This window comes from Triticum aestivum, chromosome 3B (genome assembly GCF_018294505.1).
Source record: "Triticum aestivum cultivar Chinese Spring chromosome 3B, IWGSC CS RefSeq v2.1, whole genome shotgun sequence".
In the NCBI taxonomy this organism is placed as follows: domain Eukaryota; kingdom Viridiplantae; phylum Streptophyta; class Magnoliopsida; order Poales; family Poaceae; genus Triticum; species Triticum aestivum.
The window spans coordinates 593,937,503-593,954,022 of record NC_057801.1 but is presented as its reverse complement, the minus strand read 5'-3'; the positions used below and the strand labels follow the sequence as shown (position 1 = coordinate 593,954,022).

The 16,520-nt window shown below is 44.6% G+C and overlaps 1 protein-coding gene and 1 pseudogene across 1 annotated transcript; both read left to right on the top strand.

The window, feature by feature from the left end:
• The window catches only part of LOC123067618 (uncharacterized), a 71,647-nt pseudogene extending 64,826 nt beyond the window's left edge, over window positions 1–6,821 (top strand).
• A 2,808-nt stretch (window positions 6,822–9,629) lies between these two features.
• LOC123071142 (probable LRR receptor-like serine/threonine-protein kinase At2g28960) lies at window positions 9,630–16,220 on the top strand. Its single transcript, XM_044494638.1, has 12 exons — window positions 9,630–9,796; window positions 10,042–10,609; window positions 10,882–11,381; window positions 12,059–12,203; window positions 12,492–12,563; window positions 12,651–12,716; window positions 12,792–12,872; window positions 13,640–13,794; window positions 13,911–14,146; window positions 14,301–14,430; window positions 15,219–15,278; window positions 15,357–16,220. Exons 1-12 carry the CDS (start codon window positions 9,646–9,648, stop codon window positions 16,025–16,027), a joined length of 2,835 nt encoding a protein of 944 aa, XP_044350573.1. The 5' UTR covers window positions 9,630–9,645; the 3' UTR covers window positions 16,028–16,220.
• Window positions 16,221–16,520: the final 300 nt, after the last annotated feature.

The following is a 16,520-nucleotide window of genomic DNA, read 5'->3' as shown; positions in this document are numbered from 1 at the left end:
ACATTCGTTGCTAAGAATGGATCCTTTCTAGAGAAGGAGTTTCTCTCGAAAGAAGTGAGTGGGAGGAAAGTAGAACTTGATGAGGTAACTGTACCTGCTCCCTTATTTGAAAGTAGTTCATCACAGAAATCTGTTCCTGTGACTACTACACCAATTAGTGAGGAAGTTAATGATGATGATCATGAAACTTCAGATTAAGTTACTACAGAACCTCGTAGGTCTTCCAGAGTAAGATCCGCACCAGAGTGGTACGGTAATCCTGTTCTGGAAGTTATGTTACTAGACCATGACGAACCTACGAACTATGAAGAAGCGATGGTGAGCCCAGATTCCGCAAAATGGCTTGAGGCCATGAGATCTGAGATAAGATCCATGTATGAAAACAAAGTATGGACTTTGATTGACTTGCCCAATGATCGGCGAGACATTGAGATTAAATGGATCTTCAAGAGGAAGATGGACGCTGATAGTGTTACTATCTACAAAGCTAGAATTGTCGCAAAAGGTTTTCGACAAGTTCAAGGTGTTAACTACGATGAGAGTTTTTCACTCGTATCTATGCTTAAGTGTGTCTGAATCATGTTAGCAATTGCCGCATTTTATGAAATCTGGCAAATGGATAAACAAAACTGCATTCCTTAATGGTTTTCTTAAAGAAGAGTTGTATATGATGCAACCAGAAGGTTTTTGTCAATCCTAAAGGTGCTAACAAATTGTGCAAGCTCCAACGATCCATCTATGGACTGGTGCAAGCATCTCGGAGTTGGAATATACGCTTTGATAAGTTGATCAAAGCATATGGTTTTATACAGACTTTTGAAGAAGCCTGTATTTACAAGAAAGTGAGTGGGAGATCTGTAGCATTTCTAATATTATATGTGGATGACATGTTGTTAATTGGAAATGATATGGAAATTCTGGATAGCATGAAAGGATACTTGAATAAGAGTTTTTCAAAGCAAGACCTCGGTGAAGCTGCTTACACATTGAGCATCAAGATCTATATAGATAGATCAAGACGCTTGATAAGATTTTTCAATGAGTACATACCTTGATAAATTTTTGAAATAGTTCAAAATGGAACAGTCAAAGAAGGAGTTCTTGCCTATGTTACAAGGTGTGAAGTTGAGTAAGACTCAAGACCCGACCATTGCAGAAAATAGAAAGAGAATGAAAAGTCATTCCCTATGCCTCAGTCATAGGTTCTATAAAGTATGCTATGCTGTGAACCAGACCTATTGTATACCTTGCTCTGTATTTGGCAAAGGAATACAATTTTGATATAATAGTAGATCACTGGACATGGGTCAAGAATATCCTTAGTGAAGACTAAGGAGATGTTTCTCGATTATGGAGGTGATAAAAGAGCCCGTCGTAAAAGTTACAATGATGCAAGCTTTTACACCAATCCAGATGACTCTAAGTCTCAATCTGGATACATATTGAAAGTGGGAGCAATTAGCTAGAGTAGCTCCGTGTAGAGCATTGTGGACATAGAATATTTGCGAAATACATACGGCTCTGAATATGACAGACCCATTGACTAAGCTTCTCTCACGAGCAAAACATGATCATACCTTAGTACTCTTTTGGATGTTAATCACATAGCGATGTGAACTAGATTATTGACTCTGGTAAACCCTTTGGGTGTTGATCACATGACGATGTGAACTATGGGTACTAATCACATACAGATGTGAATATTGGTGTTGAATCACATGCTGATGTGAACTAGATTATTGACTCTAGTGCAAGTGGGAGACTGAAGGAAATATGCCCTAGAGGCAATAATAAAGTAATTATTTATTTCCTTATTTCATGATAAATGTTTATTATTCATGCTAGAATTGTATTAACCGGAAACATGATACATGTGTGAATACATAGACAAACATATAGTCACTAGTATGCCTCTACTTGACTAGCTCATTAATCAAAGATGGTTATGTTTCCTAACCATAGACATGTGTTGTCATTTGATTAATGAGATCACATCATTAGTAGAATGATGTGATTGACATGACCCATTCCGTTAGCCTAGCACTTGATCATTTAGTATGTTGCTATTGCTTTCTTCATGACTTATACATATTCCTGTAACTATGAGATTATGCAACTCCCGTTTACCGGAGGAACACTTTGGGTGCTACCAAACGTCACAACGTAACTGGGTGATTATAAAGGAGTACTACAGGTGTCTCCAAAGGTACATGTTGGGTTGGTGTATTTCGAGATTAGGTTTTGTCACTCCGATTGTCGGAGAGGTATCTCTGGGCCCTCTCAGTAACGCACATCACTATAAGCCTTGCAAGCAATGTGGCTAATGAGTTAGTTACGAAATGATGCATTACGTAACGAGTAAAGAGACTTGCCGGTAACGAGATTGAACTAGGTATTGAGATACCGACGATTGAATCTTGGGCAAGTAACATACCGATGACAAAGGGAACAACGTATGTTGTTATGCGGTTTGACCGATAAAGATCTTCGTAGAATATGTGGGAGCCAATATGGGCATCCAGGTCCCGCTATTGGTTATTGACCGGAAACGTGTTTCGGTCATGTCTACATAGTTCTCGAACCCGTAGGGTCCGCACGCTTAAGGTTTCGATGACAGTTTTATTATGAGTTTATGAGTTTTGATGTACCGAAGGAGTTCGGAGTCCCGGATGAGATCGGGGACATGACGATGAGTCTCGAAATGGTCGAGACATAAAGATCAATATATTGGATGACTATATTCGGAGTTCGGAAAGGTTCCGAGTGATTCGGGTATTTTTCGGAGTACCGGAGAGTTACGGGAATTCGCCGGGGAGTATATGGGCCTTATTGGGCCATACGGGAATAGAGGAGAGAGGCCGAAAGGAAGGAGGCGAGCAGCCCCACTCTGGTCCGAATTGGACAAGGGGAGTGGCCCCCCTTTCCTTCCTCCTCTCCCCCTCTTTCCCCCCTTCTCCTACTCCAACAAGGAAGGAGGGAGTCCTACTCCCGGTGGGAATAGGACTCCCCTTGGCGCGCCCCTCCTAGGCCGGCCGCCCCCTCCCCCCTTGCTCCTTTATATACGGGGGCAGGGGGGCACCTCTAGGCACAACAACACAAGTTGATCTACGGATCGTTCCTTAGCCGTGTGCGGTGCCCCCCTCCACCATATTCCACCTCGGTCATATCGTCACGGAGTTTAGGCAAAGCCCTGCGCCGGTAGAGCATCATCATCGTCACCACGCCGTCGTGCTGACGGAACTCATCCCTGACACTTTGCTGGATCAGAGTTCGGGGATCGTCATCGAGCTGAACGTGTGCTGAACTCGGAGGTGCCGTACGTTCGGTACTTGGATCGGTCGGATCGTGAAGACGTACGACTACATCAACCGTGTTGTCATAACGCTTCCGCTTACGGTCTACGAGGGTACGTGGATACACTCTCCCCTCTCGTTGCTATGCCATCACCATGATCTTGCGTGTGCGTAGGAAATTTTTGAAATTACTACGTTACACCAACATCCGGACAGTCGGCTATTTTATTTTTCTTGGTTAAGAACCGTGTCCAGAATTGTCTGGCCGATTCCTCTGGCTGCTGAATGATGTGGCTTAGGTCATCGGCGTCTGGTGGTCGCACATAGGTGCCCTGGAAGTTGTCAAGGAATGCGGCTTCCAGGTCCTCCCAGCAACCAATTGACTCTGCTGGCAAGCTGTTAAGCCAATGCCGAGCTGGTCCTTTAAGCTTGAGCGGGAGGTATTTGATAGAGTGTAGATCATCACCGCGGGCCATGTGGATATGAAGGAGATAATCCTCGATCCATACCGCAGGATCTGGTGTGCCATCGTATGATTCGATGTTTACGGGTTTAAAACCCTCGGGGATTTGATGATCCATTACTTCATCTGTGAAGCATAGTGGGTGTGCGGCACCTCTGAACTGGGCTATATCACGATGTAGCTTGAATGAGCTTTGTCTGCTGTGTTCGGCCTGGCCGTATTTGCCATGTCCGACATGACGGTTATCGCCACGTGCCATGGGGCGCCCACGCGATCCGTAGATCGATCTTGTTTGCCTTGCCTTGTCCCCCAATATGTCTCGCAGGTCCGGCGCATTTCCCCGTGCCTTGGTATAGCGGCGCCGGGGTGCGGCTTGAATCGATAGCCGAGAGGCCTCTCTGTCGCGGCCACGAGGTGGCCGGTCGGCCGCGTCGTGCGCTGGTGATGTAGGTTTAGGTGCTTCCTCCTCTAATCGGGGTAGCAGCCTGTGCTTTGGGTAGCTCTTGGAGGGGCGTTCGAGTTCATACTCTTCGGCCGCAAGGACTTCAGTCCATCGGTCGGCTAGCAAGTCTTGGTCAGCTCTAAGCTGCTACTGTTTTTTCTTGAGGCTGCTTGCCATGGCCATAAGCCTGTGTTTGAAACGCTCTTGTTCGACGGGGTCCTCAGGCACGACAAATTCGTCGTCTTCGAGGCTTGCCTCATCTTCAGAGGGAGGCATGTAATTATCATCCTCGACCTCCCTGTCTGCCGCTCTCTCATGAGTGCTGGCCTCTCCATCCTCCTGTGCTGAATCCTGCTGGAGGGGGTTGTCTTCGGAACTGTTCGGGGTGTTATTATCTCCCGTGCCGGAATCACCGTTTTTGCTTTGGCGGGATTTAGAGCGGCACCGCTGACGCCGGCGCTTAGGCTGCTTCTTGGAGGGGTCATCCTCTGTTGTTCCATCGTCATTCCCTTCTTTTGGGGTGTCCACCATGTATATGTCATATGACGAGGTGGCCTTCCAGTGCCCTAGATGCGCTGGGTCTTGGTCGTCTCCTACATCGTCGTCCATACCGTCGATGTCTTCAGAGTCGAAATCGAGCATGTCGGTTAAATAATCGATAGTGGCTATTAAGTGGGTGGTGGGTGGGCTTTGAATTTCTTTGTCGTCCGCATCCCATCCTTGCTGACCATAGTCCGGCCAGGGCTCTCCTGATAAGGAGAGAGATTTTAGTGAATTCAGAATGTCGCCGAAGGGCGAATGCTGAAAGATGTCCGCGGCGGCGAACTCCATGATCGGCGCCCAATCGGATTCGATCGGCAGGGGCGCGGAAGGTTCGGGGTCCGGAGAGGAGTCCGGCACCTTGGAGTCGCGAGCTTCGCAAAGGACAAGACTGGTGTTCGGCTCGATCGCCGTAGAGGTTGCAGCCCCCGAGGCGGTGTCTAGCCATCCGTCCTCGATTGGCATAGTCGGCTCCGAACTAAGGGTCGGAGCGGACACCGGGGCGGCCTCCTGGGCACTGTTCGGCGGCAGAGCTAGATCATGCCCATCGCGACAGTGCGGCACGCCCGGCCGTGGCTCGAATCCGTCGAAGATCAAGTCTCCGCGGATGTCGGCCGTGTAGTTCAAGCTTCCAAATCTGACCTGATGGCCAGGGGCGTAGCTTTCGATCTGCTCTAGATGGCCAAGCGAATTAGCCCGCAGTGCAAAGCCGCCGAATACGACGATCTGTCCGGGGAGAAAAGTCTCACCCTGGACCGCGTCGTTGTTGATGATCGGAGGAGCCATCGGACCTAAAGATGACGACACAGAGGAACTCTCAATGAAAGCACCAATGTCGGTGTCAAAACCGGAGGATCTCGGGTAGGGGGTCCCGAACTGTGCGTCTAGACGGATGGTAACAGGAGACAAGGGACACGATGTTTTTACCCAGGTTCGGACCCTCTCGATGGAGGTAAAACCCTACTCCTGCTTGATTAATATTGATGATATGGGTAGTACAAGAGTAAATCTACCACGAGATCAGAGAGGCTAAACCCTAGAAGCTAGCCTATGGTATGATTGTTGTTCGTCCTACGGACTAAAACCCTCCGGTTTATATAGACACCGGAGAGGGCTAGGGTTACACAGAGTCGGTTACAATGGGAGGAGATCTACATATCCGTATCGCCAAGCTTGCCTTCCACGCCAAGGAAAGTCCCATCCGGACACGGGACGAAGTCTTCCATCTTGTATCTTCATATTCAAGGAGTCCGGCCAACGGTCATAGTCCGGTCATCCGGACACCCCCTAATCCAGGACTCCCTCAACGAGCTTTGCGCGTTGCATGGTTGGCCACTAGTATTGGTCTGATCCATGTCACGTAGCAAAAGGGCACAACCTTTTGGAGGAACGTTCACATATGGTTCCATGAACACAAGCATTTCGCGCCCTACTCCGACGCGGTCATCCACAACCGTGAATGGAAGTACCTCAACCATCGATGGTACACCATCCAAGAGGTCGTGTACAAGTATTGCATGCACTTGAAGCATCTCATCTCACAGTGGCCTAGCGGTGCACAAATCACTGAGCAAGTAAGTTGATTACTAGCCGAATATGATTAGTTTTGTTGATCACTAGCTGGACATGTATTGTTTTGTTGCTCACTAGCCGGATATGCATTGTTGACAATGTTTCACTTTGTAGCCTACCTGTGCTTATGTGGTGTACAAGAAGTTGGAGAAGAAGTCCTTTACCGTCATGCATTGTTAGTTGAAGTTAAATGGGCAATGGAAGTTGAATCATAGCCAAGACCGCCGCCCAAGCCAACGCGGAAGAAACTGGTGACCCTACCGACCCAACCCAAGAACTGTCGAAGAAGGTTAAAATAAATTTACAGGGGAAGAAGTGGGAGGGGGAGAGGGTGAAGCGAGAAGGTGCGGCGGCCACGCAGACAGAGAGGTTCGAGGACATCTTGGCGAAGGAGGAAACATGCGTGAAGCGCTCAGACATTAAGGAGGAGAAGAAGGCAGAGAGGTTCAAATTGTTGATGGAGGCGACGGACAAGAAGCTCAAGCTCGAAGAGAGGAGGACCATGATCTAAGAGAGAAAGGTTGCGTTCAAGGAAAAGAAGGTGAGGATCACCGTCAATGCGGAGGACGCTAAGATGTTGACCTTGAATGTTGACTCTTTGGATGCCGACGCAAGAATGATCATGTAATCTGTCCGCTACCAGATGTTGCAGCAGCAGAAAGATCAGTTGACGGCGGCGGACAATAAGGACGCGGCGGAGGCGGAGGCTGTCTACGCCGCGGTGACGTCACCACCTTGATCGGGGAGCAGACGGCTGGGATTGTCGGTCCGACATGGCAGAAAATTGCACAGACTACCGGACTGATGTTCTTTTGAATTCAGGCATTTAAAAACTAAGCATACTTGTCTCTTTTTGGTTCTGATTGGGCGGCGTTGATGGGATCCCGCGGGCTGTGGAGATGGGAGTAAATTTGAATTTGCATTTACTAACGGACATATACATGATTGCGTTGATGACGGCCTACCACATCCATTTCTGCGAACTGGTCCCTGTCTGTCGACGGACGCGGAAGGAAATTTGAGATGCCCTTGGTCTTGTCATGTGAGTCTTTTCGAATGAGAATAATCATTCGACCGATCCTTCCCATGTATTCAGCTGAGAGCTTAAACTAGGACGCGCTCTGCTCTGTTTGATGCTCATGCTGCATGCACAGGATGCAAACCATCCAACAACTGTCCGGTGTGTATGCATCGTATTCAACATGATCTTCTTCTTTCCTAACCACGCGCGTTCAGCACGGTCGTCATTATGCTGACAATACAAACCCGGCCAGGCCCCCTCTCTGGAGAAAGGAAAGGGCAGAGGGAGCCGCGTCGTCCTCGTCTGGTTCACATGGGCTCGCGCATACGTCCGCTTTGGGTTAAAAAACATCGCATAATATTGTCAAGAAAAGCATCCCATCTTCCTTATATCAGCCCAGTTTGGGTGCTGGGCTTTGGTCTTGAAACTTTATCTTTCATTTTGTCTTCTACTTCTTCTGTTCTTAAATATAAGTCTTTTTAAAGACTATAACTGCATACGGAACAAAATGAGTGAATCTACATTCTAAAATATATACATCCATATGTAGTCTTTATTGAAATCTCTAAAAAAAACTTATATTTAGAAACGGAAGGAGTATTACCGTAGCCTTTTTGAGTAAGAGTGTCATCTGCATGCATGCTGGATACATACTTGAGGATAGGGATCATGTCAAAAATAAAAATCTCACACGTGGTTAAAAAGACTTATATTTAGGAACGAAAGAAGTATTACCGTAGCTTGTTTGAGTAAGAGTGTCATCTATCTGCGTGCATGCTAGATACATATTCGAGGATTGGGAAATCATGGCAAGAATAAAATCTCACATGTGGTTGTATGAACTGGATTGACGTATAATGTGTTGCCTAGTTTTTTTTCATCAGATAGGTTTTTTGGTTGCATTGGCTAGAGCATGCATTTCTACATGGTATCAGAGCCAAGAGGCCTTGGGTTCAAGACCCGGCTGACGCAATTAAATTGCAGCCCACTTTCGGTCCACTTTAGGCCTGAGGGAGCCACACGTGAGGGAAAGTGTTGACGTATAATGTGATGCCTAGTATCTTTCATCAGATCGGTCTTTTGGTTGCATTGACTAGGGCATGCACTTCTACAAGCTGCCTTTGCATTGCATCACTTAAGATGGTTTAAAGAAATCAGTAACCACAACAAACAACAATGGAGAGGATCACCCAGCCATACCCCTCTTCAACATTTAATCTTTGGCCCTGGGACACCAATAAGAAGGACAACCGATGTAGCTATAGATAAACTTTGCTCTATCCATGAACACCAATTGGTAACAAACCCCTTCTGCCTCAAAATAGATAAGATCATTCCATGTTCAAGCTCATCAAAAGCTTTTTCAAAGTCAATTTTTAAGTACAACAGTAGGCAGCTTGCTTTTGTGACATTGGAAAAGATACCCATAAGCCAAAGCAATGCAGTCCTGAATAGTCCTGGATTTAATAAAGCCATACTTATTAATATGAACAAACTCCATTATGACTGTCTACAGTCCATTGACTAGTGTCAAAAGCGTTCTTATATTATGAGACAGGGGGAGTACTAGCTTAGTTGGTAGCTTGATAGTGCAGTTTCTGCCTTGTTCGATGTTCACGTTGGGATGCGAATTTGGCAAACAAGCAAACCATCCAACAACCGGCCGCTGTGCGTGTAGGATGTAGTGTACCTGGGTCTGGGTGGGTGTGTTCTTCTTCCTACCCGCTGCAGTCAACACGGTCGTCGTCGCGATTACGCCGACGAAATAAATCTAGGTCTTGTCTGGGGAGAAAAGAAGGGGTGGAGGGTGCTGCATCGTCCTCGTTCACACTGCCCCGCCGCGCATACGTCCATGTCCATCTCCGCTTTGGGTTAAAAACTCGCATAATAATGTCAAGAAAAGCATTCATACTTTCTTTATATCAGCTCAGTTTGGGAAAGCACCTCAGCTTGGTCGCGCTGGGCTTTGCTCTTCTAATAACTGTAGCTTGTTCCAGTTCTTTACTCCAGCACAGCGAGCGGGCTGGTTCAAAAGAAAGATCAACGTGCGTTCAGGAGCGAGCTGCAGGTAGGGCCTCGTTATCACGCTGACGGGCAGCTGATTCTAGCAGAGATTATCAAACTGAACTCCATGGCAAGTCTTACCTTTAGACAATTGCAAGTAGCAGGTTCACCTACTGATGGACAAAGCTTTCGTTTTCTTTATCACGCCGCACCGATTGAGCTCAGGTCACTAAAAATACTACTAAACCGGACGCGTTAGCTGGTTTCCTCTGCCATATAAGTGCACAAGGTTGCTCTGTGGCACATAGGGATGCCTCTCGCTTGCAAGGCCCTGCAAAAACCCAAGGCTGCCATGGCGATCATCAACTCGGCGAGTACAAAACTGAGATGGATCCTGGCGCCGCTGCTCGTCCTGGCCATGACGACGACTCGAGTCCATGGCCAGCCTTCTTCTACCTCTGGTAATGAAATCCGTGTCGTCCTGGCTTTTCCCTTCTAGATAGACCCCTGCACCTCTTCGACCTCTGCTCCATCTGCATGCACAGCTCAGTTTACTTCAGTGCAACTTAAGAAATTTCAATTCACTGAGATCTTAATACTCATACTTTTGCTATTAGATATCTATAAATGGACAGGTTAGACATGGTCTTTCAGCATATCTTAAACCTGAAACACAAGAAACCGACACATATTCTCCGTTATGCAGGGTTCATAAGCCTCGACTGTGGAAAGAGAAATAATACTCCCTACACCGACAGCAGCATACGAGGAATACAGCACCAGTCCGACGCTGGATTCGTCGAGGGCGGTTTGACCCACCAAATAGCAGCAGTGTACATGGCTGGTGCCCCATATGAGAGTCAAAAAACCTTGAGGAGCTTCCCCAACGGCTCAAGGAATTGCTACACGCTGCCATCCACCCCTGGTAAAAAGCTGGTGAGGGCCTTGTTTACTTACGGCGACTACGACGGGTTGAACCGGACCATGGACGGGTCGCCATTTTTATTTGGGCTCCATATCGGTGCCAATTTCTGGGAGGCGGTAAACTTGACAAATTGGGATCCATCAAGCACAATATGGAAGGAGGTGCTCACCGTTGCTCCGGGCGACTCGGTGTCGGTCTGTCTGATAAACTTCGGTACAGGGACTCCATTCGTGTCTGCGTTGGAGCTGAGGCCACTGCAAGATTCAATGTACCCTTTTGTGAATTCTTCGGTGTCAATCAGCTACTTTCGCCGGATCAGATTTGGTCAAGCCACTGACTTCATCACAAGGTGAGACAAGGCTGACATCCATAATAATTTTGGATTTGATCTTAATTATGCCTGACAATGGTTTTGAAGTTGGCTAGCACGGAACATTTGAAGTGTTTGCTCCTTAATCTGTTTCCTGAATCTTGCAAATGCTTCTAACAAAAACTAATGCCATCCCAAGGTGACAAGAAGTTTGGCTGGCGAGTTGTCACAGCTATTTCCTTCAAGTTAAAAAAAACAGTTTATTGGCTAGCTATTTACCTGTTTTCTCCTTGTCTTTGTGTGCGATGAAGATATCCATTGGACCCTTACGACCGGTTCTGGGAGGGCTGGTCTTTCTCCTACAACACCTACCCCTGGATGACCCTAAACACTAGCAGTCCAGTGAGAAGGCTACCCGGCGACAACACCTTCCAGGTACCAGAGGGCATCCTCCAGCAGGCCAGCACTCTAGACACAAACTACTCCTTCTTCGAGATCAATGTGGCAGTGGGTCCCAACCTGGACGCCAAGAATCTGCAGCTTCTCCCGATCTTCCACTTTGCCGAGATCAACATCAGCAACCAGAATAGGAGGTTCGACATCTACAGCGACAATGACTTGCTGTTTCCAGACTTCTCGCCGTCAAGATTTCAGGCGGACAGCATGCACGAGAACGGGCGGTTCTTGCATAACCCTACCGCAACCTTCCTGCTGAACAAGACACGCAGCTCAAGGCTCCCGCCGCTCATCAATGCGTTTGAGGTGTACTCGCTAGTGCGGATGGATAACCTCACCACTGACGCCGACGATGGTAAGATTAATGTATATACTGCATGTGCATTACACTTTGTCATGTACTCCCTCCGTTCCTAAATGTAAGTCTTTTTAGAGCCCCCGCAAAGAAAAGTCTTTTTAGAGATCCTAATAAGTGACTACATACGGAGCAAAATGAGTGAATATACTCCAAAATATGTCTATATACATCCGTATGTAGTCCCTTATTGGAATCCCTAAAAAGACTTATATTTAGGAATGGAGGGAGTGTATGTAGCAGATTCGCATGATCATCATGCAGTTTATTCAGTTGGTGGAACAGAACCTCCAGTCCTTGCATTTAAACAATTCTTAATTAACAAGATCTCACTGTGTATAGACTCCTGAAGATCCTCAACTCCAATTGACATTGTCAGTATCCACATTATAGTAATAGAAACAAGTTTATCAACCAGCTGATTCAGTAGTAACTCCTTAGTAAGCGACCTTCTAAAGTTCAATTGCCAATGAGCCATGGCCAAGACCGTAGTAGATAAATAGATTAATATAATTTATTCACTTCTATTAAATAGATAAAACTTGCATATGAAATAACTTTGCAACTAGTTAAGTTAATGTTTACATTCTTTTTAATACATATAAGGGCCCATACCCAACATATACAGCATTCTTTATTCTGTTCACATTTATTTCATTGTTTTTTGGGTGTTGCAGTCAATTACATGAAAGAAGTCAAGAAACACTACAATTTGGCACGAATAAACTGGAACGGAGATCCATGCTCCCCAAGAGAATATTCCTGGGAAGGTTTGACTTGCGACTACTCTAAGAGAAACCAGAATCCGAGGATTGTTGCAGTGTAAGAACATAACCAGGACTTGTACCATATACATTTTGGAACATAAACATCACAATTCATATTTTTAACCTTTGAAGTACATTGCATTTTTTATATGGTAAGAAAAACTCGTCACTTGTCTTACTAACTATTATCTTGAAAACACAGTTAATTTAGTTGAAAGCTTGAAAACATATGCAATTTAGTGTAAAGAACCACAGAAAGATACTTAAATAATCTTAAAGAAACATGTTAGCTCAATACTACGGCTAAATTAATAGACTTGTACTAAAATGAGTTGTTTTGCAGAGATCTGTCTACTAGTGGACTGAAAGGTGGATTAATCATATCATTCATGAACATGGCATCACTGGAGAACTTGTAAGTGGTGCCTGCCACTAAATATTAATGGGCTAAACGGGATTATTTGTGACAATTTTTATGACCCTAAGCACAAAACATATGTAGGGATTTATCACACAACAATTTGACAGGAGCTATTCCAGACTACCAAATAAAGTCACTCAAAGTTCTGTAAGTCTCTCTGCTTAATATAATATTTGGTTGATGGTATAAAATTTAGAGAATAATTTTCACTTTATTTTACAGCGATTTGTCATATAACCAGCTCGATGGACCAATCCCTAATTATATTCTTCAAAGATCTCAGGCCGGTCTGCTTGACTTAAGGTTTGCAAGCTCTGTTGTACAATTCCTTTTCTTTTAACTGAATGTTTCACAATTTCTGACTATAGAAAAAATAGATCAAATTAAACAACTACACTCAAAAGAAACAGGGTTGAGCTTCATAGAAAAATCAAGGTTTAGCAACAGTCTTTGCAAATACAATGTAAATACGCCACACTTCACCAAACAAGAGTTACACAAGTTTGACTTTCTGTGGCCACAGTTTGGTGGTGTTATATTTTGTGTCGTGCCACACTTTTCTACGCCATGCTGCAGCAGCACCATGGCTGTGTGCATCGCTTGATGCAGAGGCCGTGGTAATCCTCCTTTTCCAAAAAAAAATGCAGCAGCAGCACCACTTGTCGTACATGTGAACAGCTATCAAATTTGACGAAGTTGTCATGGCCAATTCAGTGCCACAAAAAGTGTGTGAAGCAACACTTTTGCAGAGCATTACATTGATTCAAGCATGCCCTCAGTTACATGTACTACTCCATCTAGTAACTATAAAAGCTTTATTGTCTATGGGCATTCAATATGAGAAATAGATAAGGACCTTAGTAACTGCAATCTACAAACCATGAAGTTTCTTCTTTTAGATTGCATATATGAGAAACCATGAAGTTCATTCGTTCAGAGTGCGTATATGTTTAGCATGTTAGACGTGTTAGAAAATGGAGGCATCTTCTAATCATAATTTTGTAGAGCTGTTGTAGCTAACATCGTATTAATTCATTTTTTTCCTATATGCTGTGTAATGGTGACACTAGGTTAGAAGGCAATCCCGTATGCTCAAAAGTCAAAGATACGTACTGTTCAAATAAGAAGAACACCAAATCTACCATGCTCATCGCAGTGATAGTTCCTGTAGTACTGGTATCCCTCCTAGTAGTGATGTGCATACTCTGGAAATTGTGCTGGAAAGGTAAAATAAAAAAATTCTGCTCTTAAACTCTCTTTCATCAATGGAATAGGTGGTAAACATTAAACAGCTGCTTCACCCAAAACTTTCATGTAACACACTACTTTATGATTCTGCAGGGAAGTCAGGAGACAATGAGGATTATGCTATGTATGAAGAGGAAACACCCCTACATATTGATATCAAACGGTTCACGTACGCAGACCTGAAACACATAACAAACGACTTCAAACAAATCGTTGGAAAAGGAGGTTTTGGTACTGTTTATCATGGCACAATGGAAAATGGTGATGAAGTAGCTGTTAAGGTGCTTATGGAGACATCAATAGCGGAGTCAACAGATTTCCTCCCTGAGGTATACCACGAAACCAACTGGGTCAAATCAATAATTTCTTCAATAGAAAGTAAACTATAAGTGTGCAAGATATCAACCCTTTCCAGAGTCCAACAGAAAGTAAACCCATTGTCTTCAGCTCTAGGATGATTAGTAACTATATCTGTTGCTGCAGGTGCAAACCTTGTCCAAAGTTCATCACAAGAATCTCGTGACTCTACAAGGATATTGCCAGAACACGAAGTGCCTAGCCCTCGTTTATGACTTCATGCCCAGAGGAAATCTTCAACAGCTTTTAAGAGAAGGTTTTCCCTCCACAATTTCAAATTTTCTATCAAACATAGTTGACTTAGGCAATGTTTTACTTCATTCAAAATCAATAACTACACAGGGGGCAATAGCTTTCATTAACCACTTGGAAACCACCTACCCACCAAACTTCATATTGTGCATTGCAGCATAATATAAAAATTGGCAGGACCTAGCATAATTTAAAAAAAAAACTCAAATCAAATAAATCTGGCTTTCACATCCTTGACCCTACTGTAAACGAGATTTTTAATAAAACCTGATTTCCTTGTCAAAGGTTTAGTTGATTGCATAGACTGTTATTGCTGCTGCTAATCAATACACTTGAGTTGGTGGACCTAGTTCTTCTTGGGAGCTTTTCCTTTTTGGAAATTTGCTTAGAATTGTCCATTGCCAAATTCATAAACATGGCATAGTCATAGATACTCGGCTAATAAAATTGGGGCACCACAGTTACATAGGTCTACTCAGTCATAATTATGACTCAATAGTTACATATTTAAAACCAGTAAGAAACAAAACAACGACAGAGGTACATATCAAAGAATACTTCAATAGATCATAATATTTATTAAAGAGAAGGAAAAGCAGTGACCTCTCAAAGATCATCAAGTACCTATTTATGCCGGGTTCGGACCATAATAGACCAATTGATAACATGCTTAATCATTGTGCTTTAAACATCATTCTGAAGTTAAATGTGCAAAAATTACAAAGCTAGTATGTATGCTACCATGCATGTATCGTGTGGCACTTGCATTAACTTTGGTATGTCTTGATGCAGGAGATGACTACAGTTTGACTTGGGAACAGCGACTTCATATTGCACTTGATTCGGCACAAGGTTCATATTTCATTTACATGCTTTCTTTTAGGTGATGTACGTATGTATGTATGCATATGTTGACAAAGTAAACTACAGGACTGGAATATCTACATGAGTCATGCACCCCATCAATAGTTCACAGAGATGTCAAGACAGCCAACATCCTTCTGGACAAGAACCTGGTGGGGATAATAGCTGATTTTGGGCTTTCGCGGGCTTTTAACGATGCACACACGCACATATCTACCGTTGCTGCTGGCACTCTCGGCTACCTCGACCCCGAGTACCATGCAACTTTCCAGCTCACCATCAAGACGGATGTTTACAGCTTCGGCATCGTGCTCTTGGAGATCATCACTGGCAAGCCCCCGGTATTGATGGACCCTCACACCTACCACCTACCAAACTGGGTACGCCAAAAGATTGCGAAAGGCAGTATTCAAGATATCGTGGACAAGAGGCTGTTGGATCAGTACGACGCCAATTCCCTGCAGAGCGTGGTGGACCTTGCCATGAACTGTGTGGAGAGTGCAGCCATCGACAGGCCGAGCATGACCGAGGTTGTTTCAAGGCTAAAAGTGTTGTTGCCAACGACTCCAAGCCAGAAACAGTATGCTTCCCCGTCCTCCACGAAGTCCATGAATGATGAAATGCGAAAGCAGTTCCAGCTGTTGATTTCTGGAGAAGGCAACTACGAGAGCTCCAGCTCCTTCCAGTCTCGCTATACCAGTAGGATGACAGAATTGCCCCCCTTATCTGGACGGTGAAAGGAAAATGCGTACTGAGTTATTGTTGCGTCTGCTTAGACAAAGTTTGGTAGTTTGCTCAACTTGTCATGATTGGTTGTAGATAAACAGAAATCCAGTCATTTTGTTTCCATTTTCTGATCTTGATTGTTGTTTGGATGAGGGGTAAAAGAAATTGTGCGAAGTTTGGTATTTAGTTCAAGTAATTTTCAAACAGGGAGCACCTACTTCCATGTGAGAACTCGGTGATCTGTCAATGTAAATTTAAACAAATTGCTGGATAATTATCTTTACATAAAACTAGATGATTTTCGTCTAAATTAAACTGTGCACATGCATTACATTTTCTACATATTTGACTGAACCCTATTCTAACCTGCTCTAATGATCGTCGGTGTCTGTCCCCATGTCCGGCAGCTCGCATGTCTGCCGTGTGTCCCGGAACTGAAGCTCCGCCTCCCGCGACACCGGCAAGCGGCTAATCAGCCGACAATGATGAGCCTGCCAAGCTTAG

What these genes read in the sequence shown, in the direction of transcription:
- LOC123071142 (XM_044494638.1), top strand. Translation starts at nt 9,646, where the DNA reads ATGCCTCTCGCTTGCAAGGCCCTGCAAAAACCCAAGGCTGCCATGGCG. An exon ending in ATGGCATCACTGGAGAACTT is followed by an intron (nt 12,564 to 12,650) that starts GTAAGTGGTGCC and finishes AAACATATGTAG; the next exon opens with GGATTTATCACACAACAATT. An exon ending in CAACAGATTTCCTCCCTGAG is followed by an intron (nt 14,147 to 14,300) that starts GTATACCACGAA and finishes CTGTTGCTGCAG; the next exon opens with GTGCAAACCTTGTCCAAAGT.